This window comes from Ammospiza nelsoni, chromosome 11 (assembly GCF_027579445.1).
Source record: "Ammospiza nelsoni isolate bAmmNel1 chromosome 11, bAmmNel1.pri, whole genome shotgun sequence".
NCBI classification, from domain to species: domain Eukaryota; kingdom Metazoa; phylum Chordata; class Aves; order Passeriformes; family Passerellidae; genus Ammospiza; species Ammospiza nelsoni.
In genome coordinates this window covers 15,060,196-15,068,991 of record NC_080643.1, presented here as the reverse complement: position 1 = coordinate 15,068,991, position 8,796 = coordinate 15,060,196, and the positions used below count along the sequence as shown (strand labels likewise).

At 60.8% G+C, this 8,796-nt stretch overlaps 1 protein-coding gene across 2 annotated transcripts in view; it reads right to left on the bottom strand.

The window, feature by feature from the left end:
* Positions 1 to 1,851: 1,851 nt before the first annotated feature.
* Positions 1,852 to 8,796, bottom strand: part of STAB1 (stabilin 1) — a 51,645-nt gene continuing 44,700 nt past the window's right edge. For both annotated transcript variants that reach the window (XM_059480266.1, XM_059480267.1), the window contains exons 56-70: positions 8,248 to 8,476; positions 7,478 to 7,627; positions 6,814 to 6,918; positions 6,259 to 6,366; positions 5,920 to 6,113; positions 5,168 to 5,312; positions 4,633 to 4,766; positions 4,153 to 4,318; positions 3,843 to 3,949; positions 3,512 to 3,631; positions 2,971 to 3,123; positions 2,731 to 2,850; positions 2,402 to 2,542; positions 2,048 to 2,212; positions 1,852 to 1,956 (exon numbers count right to left, since the gene is read on the bottom strand). In XM_059480266.1, the coding sequence (XP_059336249.1) occupies positions 1,906 to 1,956; positions 2,048 to 2,212; positions 2,402 to 2,542; positions 2,731 to 2,850; positions 2,971 to 3,123; positions 3,512 to 3,631; positions 3,843 to 3,949; positions 4,153 to 4,318; positions 4,633 to 4,766; positions 5,168 to 5,312; positions 5,920 to 6,113; positions 6,259 to 6,366; positions 6,814 to 6,918; positions 7,478 to 7,627; positions 8,248 to 8,476 (2,088 nt within the window). In that variant the 3' untranslated portion in view covers positions 1,852 to 1,905. The remainder of the gene's footprint in view (positions 1,957 to 2,047; positions 2,213 to 2,401; positions 2,543 to 2,730; positions 2,851 to 2,970; positions 3,124 to 3,511; positions 3,632 to 3,842; positions 3,950 to 4,152; positions 4,319 to 4,632; positions 4,767 to 5,167; positions 5,313 to 5,919; positions 6,114 to 6,258; positions 6,367 to 6,813; positions 6,919 to 7,477; positions 7,628 to 8,247; positions 8,477 to 8,796) is intronic.

The following is an 8,796-nucleotide window of genomic DNA, read 5'->3' as shown; positions in this document are numbered from 1 at the left end:
ACCAGACTGGTCTGTGCTGCTGGAGACTCTGCTGGGTTACTGGGCAGGATGTGCAAGCCTTGGGTGTGGGAGTAGGTCACAGGGTCTCAGAGTTACTGTCTGGGGACATGGCTGCTTTTTGAGAAAGCTTAAGGCTGTGCACTGTTGGTATTTTGGGGTTTGGTGCCATGTGACATCAATACTGTGGCAGTTGATGTGGTGTGGTCTGCTGTGAGCTGCAGAGGGATGTGTTCAGCCCTGCAGGGAAGGTGCAGGGCTGGCAGCAGAGGTGGTGACCTTCATCTGTGTTCACTGAGATGTGGCCTAAGGAGGGCCTGGTGAGGATGTCTGGGGAGGGGACAAGTGTGAAGTGCTGTGGGGAACATGGCCACACAAAGCCCTCAGTGGTGCCTCCCAGCAGGAGGAAGAGCAGAGAGATGCTAATAGTGATGCCAGAGTCTATAGGAGTGGACAAAGGTGACAGGCAGGAGGCCCAGGAAGGTGAGATCTGGTTTAGGATGGGAGGTGCACAAAGTGGGCTCTGCACTGGCTCAGGGCCTTGCTGGTCCTGTTCAGGCTTCAGATTTCCCAGGGCCATGCAGGGTGTTGGGGAGGGGCAGAGGGCAGGTGGGGTGCAAAGGAGGTGTTGGGAGTTTGTGCCACTGTGATACTGGTTGGCCCTAGGAGCCAGGAGCTCATGCCATCAGAAAGCTGGTTGGTGTGGGAAGTGATGGCCACAGGATGAAGGGATGGCAATACTGACTGTCTTGGTCCTCCTTCTCCTCCCCTCACTGCTGCACCATTTGCAGATGGCAACAAGGCTGACAGTGCCAGCTTGCTCAGGGGCAGTCAGTGAGTCAGTGTTGAGGTGACAGGGAGGAGAGAGGGGACAGAGGAAAGGGCCTGGCAGTGAGCAGGCACAGAGGAGGTGAGTGAGTGACTGCAGAGTGGGTAAGGGCTGTGGGTTTGGAGGGAGCTGAGCACCAGGGCCGTGTGAGCACTGGGCTGTGCTGCTGGCTGTAGGGGCTGTGTGTGTCACTGTGGGGGCAGCTGAGGAAGAGGAACCAGGGCAGTGTGGAGGACCCTGTGCCAGGACCTGTGACTCAGAAAGGTGCTGTGTGTGTCAGCAACCCTCAGTGAGACACACACACACACACACACACACACTTCTCCTACCTGTTCCTCCCCAGTGCTGTGCCAGGCTGGCCTGTCAGTCTGTCACTTGTGTGTCACTGCCTTGTCTTTGTGCCATGTGCCAGCCTGTCGCACACTTTCAAGATGCCTTGTGCTCAACTCAGTGGCTTGGACAATCTGTTAACGTGGCTGCTCTAATCAAACACCTGTAGTAGGTGCATGTGGCATTGTCTTTGTGCTGTGTGTAGTGTGTAGCTCAATAAACGTCTGCAGCATGTGTCACTAACTGACTAACCCGCTCCTTTCCCTGCCTGGGGGCGTGACCGAGGGCAGCCTGGGCTGAACAGCGAGGCTGGGGCGAGCAGCACGGAGCAGCGGTGCCCTTACAGCGGCAGTGCAGGCCGGGGGCACCCGGAAAGGTGGAAGGTGTGTCCCAAAGGGTGTTCGGGGTGTGACTGACGAGACTCGTACCTGACCATGGGGCAGTGGGAGGGCACGGGAGCGAGGCCCGGCGGGCCCCGGGGGTGCTGCACGTGAGGACGGAGGGCCCTACGTCCCTATCAGCGGCTGAACAGGACTCTGGGTGCTGGAGGCCCCTCGTACGGGGCTATAACAGGCGGGGGCGGGGACACGAGGGGCTGGAGCTCCCACCTGCAGGGGGCGGCCGGTGCGGGCGGGGCGGGCGGTGGGAGGCCGGGGCCGGGGCCGGGGCGGCGAGGCAGGCGCGGGCACAGCCGGTGGCGCTGAGCTGTTTATTTCCCCGCGGTGCGGTCGGGTCGGGGCCGCGCGGGGTCACTGCAGGAACCCGCGGGGGTCGGTGCCGGTGTCCACCAGGGGCGGGTCCTGCGGGGCAGAGAGCGGCGTGAGCGCGGGGCGGGGCTCGGGGCGGGGCGGAGGGAGAGCGGGGCGGGGCTCAGGGCAGGGCGTGGCTCACGTGCAGCGGTTCGTAGTCGGGGGCGTGGCCGCCGTACAGCGGGTTGGGGATGGCCACGAGCGGCCGCTGCGGGCGGGGCCTGACGGTGCGCGGGCCCGCGCGCTCCGGCCGGGGCCGCGCCTCCTCCTCCTCTTCCTCGTGCTCCTCGTCCCCGCGGAGATCGGCCTGCGGCGGGAGCGGCGGTGGGCGGGGCTGCGGCACCGGGCCGGGAGAGCCCCGCCCACACCCCGCCCGTTGTCGCCCACGGGCTCCCCCTGGCGGCCCGCCCTCTCCCGCGCAGCCACCGGGACCCCGCGCCGGCCCCGGCCGATTCCCCCGACCCCCGGCTCCATCCACCGCCCTCGCCCCCCGTACCTGATAGTACCCGAACTGCCCCTGCTGCCGCCGCCTCCTCACGCAGTAGTAGGCGGCGCCGGCACCGGCGAGCAGCACCAGCGCGAAGCACAGCGCTGACAACGTCCCCGTGGCCACGGCGCCCGGCCCCGCACCGTTCACCTGTGCCAAAACAGCGGCTCCCTGACGGCGCTGCCCCGGCACAGCGGTGGCACCGCCCCGCAGTGGGACCGTGGGCAGCCCTCCCAAAATGAGCCGTGCCAGGAGCAGACGACAAGGCCAGGTCTTGGGATGACTCTGTCACAACATCCCCAGGCCTGATGCCAGCCCTGTTGGTGCCCCAGACTCACCTGGCCAAGGTGAACAAGGGGCGGTGGGATCCTCAGCGGCTCTGCTATCACGTGAATGATGCCATTGAAAGCTACGATGTCCCACTCCACAATCATCGTGTCATTGAGCCCCTTGGCGTCCTACAGCACAGGACACAGATGATGTCACCTGCCCAGAAAGGCTCCCCATCATTCCCTTTCTCAAAAGAGATGTGATGAAAACTTGTGGGGTTTTTTGCCCTTTGCTAAGGCTAAACCTACTGAGTGCTTTGTACTGTTGCTTGCTGGGAGCTCTGATACGTGGAGGTCGTATCCTGACTGGGATGGGATGATGGTGCCCGTTGTGAGGTTGAAGCTGAAGAGGATGACATTGCTGGATGACACGTGGAGCTTCAGTTCTTCTCCTGTCAGTGTCTGAATAAACACCAGTGCACAGGGGTGAGAAATGGATGAGCTGGTCTCTCCCTTTCCCCCCCAGCCAAGCCCAGGCTCTCTCATGGCCACAGACAGCTCCATTCACAGATAGCACAGACAGCTCCATTCACAGATAGCACAGCACAGAATGTGCAGAGCAGAGGGGATTCGCCACCCTTAGGATTGTCAAAGCTCAGCTGGAGAACACTCTGAGCATCCTGACCTAAATGGCTTTTCTGAGGGAATGGTTGGACTGGAGACCTCCAATCCACAGGTCCTCTCTGACCCACATTCCTCCTCCTTCCCCAGGCTCTTTCACACTGTCATGCCAGCTTTAGTGACACCTGCTCTCCTCTGGGGCTCTGACAGTTCATCCCTGCTTGCTTACCTCATTGTCTGCAAAGCCAGAATTCAGAGGGGCAAAGAGAGTTTTGGGAGCAGAGACATCAGACAAATACATGAAAAAATCCAGTCCTTCTTCTGTGTCATTGGCAAAGTTCAGCAACATCTGGAAGAGATGGGAGATCTTCCCCATCAGTACATTGCTGGCAGCACAATGCCATCCCCTTCCCCAGCCCAGGAACCCCCCAGCCCTGGACAGAAACCCCCTCTGTGTCTGTAGCCTCTACCTTGCAGACAGCCCAAACCCCAACTCCTCCCTTCCCAGCTGCTCCCTCCCTGCCTGGCTGCTCCTGCAGCACCAGGAGAGCGTTGCTTACGGAATAGAAGGTGGAGAAGCGTTCCTGGTCTGCGAGCACGTCGGGCAGTTTCCCACTGCACCAGTACCCATCTCCCACAAAGCCGTCACGGCAGCTGCAGGTCACGTCTGCAAAGGAACACCAGGCTGTGATGCGATCACCAGTGCTGGCTGTACCAAGCACCTTTTGATTTCTGGTACCCTCATCACATTCCCTCTGGACATGGCCATGGGGAGAGGCCATGGGCTGTGCCCACCTGCCCTGCTCCAGGGCAGTTCCTGCCTGCTGCCCTGACACAGGACTGTCCCCAGGGAGGTGCTGGCACCCTCACCCTTCTCCCGGTAGCAGAATGCATCCCAGGTCTCGCTCAGGTTGCTTCGGGAGCCATAGTCCACGATGCCCACATGGCCGGACCCACAGCTGGGGTTGGGGTAGGCTGTGGGGTATCCAGCTGTGCCATTGTCCAGCCAACCCACCAAGCACAGATGGAATCCCATCTAGAAGAGGAAAGCCAATTATTCGGTTAAAAATAGCTCTGGCCCAGATTTTCTGCCCCAATGAACATTCCCATTGTACCTCACCCACCATACCCCCAGCACCCAAAGTGTTGGGCATGGTCACAAGTCCCATCCCAGTGTGCCTGGCAAGATCCACCAGCCCTCCTGTTTCATGGATGTAGATGGAGCAACAGGGCCTGGCTGAGGGGCTGAGAGGCCACCCACCCACATGTTCCCCCTGGGCTGGCCCAGGCCCTGGGAGATGCATGGCCTGTCCCAGCCCCACAAGGACACAGAGCCATCCCTGCCCTGACCTGCAGCGCTGCTCCCAGCTGCTGGAATGTGGCCAGGGAGGCGCCTTCTGCAGCACAGGCTGCCTGAGCCTGCTCGTAGGTGAAGCCGTACTTTTTTCGGGGTGACTGCAGGTGAAACACACCCATGGTCTTATCTGCAAAATACCAGAGCCCAGGAGCATCAGTACAGGGCACACTGAGCCACCTCCCTGGGCAGCCACGTGTGTGACCATGGGCAGCACTGCCAAGGAGGGTGGGATGTGGACAGGGCATGAGTGAGGGAGAGGCTTCCTCTGAGCTTCTCGCCTCCCACACGGGAGCCACTGCCACCAGAGGCCATGTCACATGGAGCAGACAAGCTCCATGGCTCACCCTCCCCATATGACATGTAGGGAAATGTGAAAACCATGCCAAGCTACAGAGATGAGCCCCTGTCCCTTTGGCCATCCCACCCTGCAGCTCTCCTGAGGGGAGCTCCAGGCCAGAGGTGGAGGATGAGGGAATGTGGCCTCTCCATGGAGCACCATTCCTGGCCAGCAGGGCTGAGCACACTCACCGTGGAAGTGCAGGTCAGTGCAGATGGCCTCACGGTGGCACTGCCCGTTGGATTCCAGGCACCGGTCCGTGGGGGGCACAGCCACCTCCAGGCACTGGATCCCGTCACCAACATAGCCCTGCTTGCACTCGCAGCGCCGCTCGTTCTGCAGCAAAGGGAGGGGTGGCAATTGTGTGAGTGCAAACACACTGGGGATGCTTGCATCCCTGTGGGGATGTGGATGAGCCCCCAGAATGCCTCTACAGCCTGATGAGGCTGAGACAGAGCTGTGAAAGGCCACATGGCCTTGTCCTATGCCCACACCCAGGCAATGTCACATCGAGTCCTTGGCACGTGCTGTTTGTTTGAGCTGAGCTTTGAGGTACATGGTTCCTGACTCTTGTAATACAGCCTGCTCCCAATCCTATCTTCTGGCCTGTAGTGATCAGCTTTGGTTCTTCTGCAAAAATAGCCAGCATTGTCCTTGAAGGACCATCCAGGAGCCCCCAAACCAGCCCAGGAATGACACAACTGACACAGCTTTTGCTCCTTAGACAGAAGAGTGGGGGAAACGGCCTCAGCCCCAGAACTGTCACAGCAGCACAGCCCCTCCCTGGTAAGCACCCCCAGGATGAGCACAGCCCCTGAGGGCACCGGAGAGGAGGGGCAGGGGGCTGCAGGAGGGGGACACTGGCACAGGGCTGTCCCCGGGCACCCAGCTGGGCGGCTCTCCCAGGCACACGGATGTCCCCGGCCCTCGGGGCCGCGCTCACCGGGCCGGTGCTGATGCAGAGGGCGTGCTCGCTGCAGTCCCCGTTCCTGCCGTCGGCACAGCGGTCGATGGGCTCGCAGATGTAGCCGTCCCCTCGGTAGCCGGAGCTGCAGGCGCAGGACACGTTCACGCCCGTTTGCGAGCACTGTGCGTGCCGGGCACAGCCCCCGTTGTCCTGGCTGCACATGTCGATCACTGCGGGAGGTAAATCCTGGGTTAACTAAACCATCTCATGAGGTGTCCTGGGGCTGTCCTGCCGGCTGTCAGCCCAACGTGGCCATCGGCAGACGGTCACCTGCTGTCCTGCCCCGTGTCCGCCCCCCTGCAGCCCAGCCCGTACCTGAGCATGTCCTCCCGTCCCCCTCGTAGTGCAGGTCGCACTCGCAGAGGTTCCCGGCGCGGCAGGCGGCCTGGGCGTGGCACGGGGGAGAGCAGGTGGGTGTCACCACTGAAACCAGAACACACCCGGCCCACAGTGACCGCAGGGCTGGGACACGGGCACGGCTGCCACCACCGGCCTCTGCCCCAGGCCACCCACCCCACACTCCCACCTCTCTCACTCCCCGTTCTCTTCTGCAGATGCCTTTTCCAAACACAGAGGTTTGTTACTCCATTGAGCACACCTCACATCTGCACCTCAACCTCGAGCCCTGCCTGGAGCACCTCTGAGCTCAGGGACTTGTTCCTGATCCAGTAGAGCATTTCTCATCCGCCCCTTCCTCATCACCCCAACCCTTGTGAAATTCAACAGCATGTGGCGGATCTCGGGATGAGCCTCACAATTGAGAACTCCTTTTTGGAGATCTTTCTAAACAGCTCCCAGGAAAGCAGCCATGTGGCAGCAGGTCCCAGGGAGCAGCAGGTGGGTCCCAGGGAATGGCTGAGCACCCCTCACCCAGTCTGGTTTCACAGCGCTCCCCAGTCCAGCCCTCGGCACAGAAGCAGAAGCCGTCACCGTGCAGGCCTCCATTGCACACACCATTCTCAGTACAGTTGCACTCTGTGAGGAATGGACAAACACAACATTTATGCCTTGGTGAAAGGGCCTGGGACAGCCACGTGGCAGAAATGTGGCATTGTGGCAGGTGTGAAGGTGGGCACAGGAATCTGACACATCCCTTCCTGCCAGTCCTGGCCCCTTGTCACACACGCCCTTCACAGAGGAAGAGAAGCCTCTGCACCCACAGTACCCATCAGTCCTCTCCCTTGGGCATTTCTGGAATGTGTTTCTCACTCTGAAACATTTCCTGAGGCCCCATGAGGTCTAGTTTGGGATGGGAGGATGGAGAATTCTCTTTTCCCTCTCTTTGCTTTTGTCTCACATGGCACAGGTCCCTGCTGAGCATGTCCTCTTTCTGTACGGAGTTCATCATAACTTCTGCATCCCCCAGCACACAGCACAGTGAAATACTTTCTCCCAAACCGGGGGTCTCAGCTGTGCTCGACAAACGAGGAGGGTTCTGATGCTGTGGCGTTATCAGCCGTGTGCTGCGAGGGGCTGAGGCCAGCCCTGCCCTGTCCGGCCGGCGCGGTGCCCCAGCCCCGCCCAGCCGCGGTACCTCGGCATTCCGGGCCGTATCTGCCGGGCGCGCACAGCTCGCAGCCCGTCCCGATGAACTCCTGGCTGCAGTTGCAGACCCCTGAGCCGCCGATTTTGTCATCGCAGGTCCCACGGTTGTTGCACGGCGCCTCCAGCCCTCCTGGGCACGCTGCAAATGAGGCACTTTAGTGAGGCTCTGGTGACAAAGGGACGCTGTGCCGCAGGGTCCCTTTGCCCCTGACCCCCCGACCCCCACACCAGCTGCTGCTTACGGGGTGCTCAGACCACAGACAGCTCAGCAGCCTGGGCACTGAGTGCTGGGGACATCCCATGACAGGAAAACTTAGGAATGGGGGCAAAAGGGACAAATGTGGCACAGCTTCCAGCCTGGGAAGAAGCCCTGCTGTGGTGTGCTGGGTCTGTGCTGTTCTGCCCCACACTAACAGCAGACTCATCCAAGGATGTGAAAGCTGCCCGTGGCACAGAGGGCAGATGCCAGGGCATGGTTGAGCATTGACAATGTCTAGAGGTGACATGCCTGACAGCTACCCCCACCAGCCCAGTGCCCAGGGCTCTTCGCAGAGACAAGATAAATTCTCCAAGGAAAGGGAACTTCTTGTCATAATCTCAGGGTATTGCTCCGGCACCCTCTACAGGCTGGGGCTCCCCGCCTGGGGTTTTGCCCGCCCTTCTCCGGGGAAGCACGCTCGTGGATGTCGGGTGTGCTGAACCGGCAATGTCACCTCCTCGCAGGGGACAGGGCCGGGCGGGACAGGGCGTGGCTCTTACCCCGGCAGTCCCGGCCATAGTGGTTGGCACAGCACTGCGGGACCCGGAGGCTGGACACGCAGCTCCTCCTGCAGCCTCGTCTGAGAGGCCCCCTGGAAGAGAAGTGTCTCCTGAAGGGGTCCCACGGGGAGTGCGGGGGCCAGGCCGGCCGCAGGAGAGAGTTGTGGTGGAACAGGAAGGTGTTCCTCAGCAGGTGATTTCCATAATAGTAGCAGCGCTTGGTTTCCCCCTGTGAGGAAACAGGCAGAACACAGACATTGCCACACTGGTCACTGATAACTCACCCTGACTTTTCTTGTGCCACTCATTCAGTTTTATGGCAAGCAACAGAGGCTTCCAAATATATGCTGGGGCTGGCTGGTGACAATGGAGCCCCCGAGGAACCTCAGGGTTGTGCCAGAAGCCAGCATTGACAATGGGGTACAGCCACTGCCTCCCAAAACTGCTCATCGTGGAATCCCTGAGCCACTCCCAGGCTGAGCTTTTTTGCTGTAAAGCACCCAGGGCCACCCCCACTGTCACCCACGCAGGACTGACCCAGCAAAGACC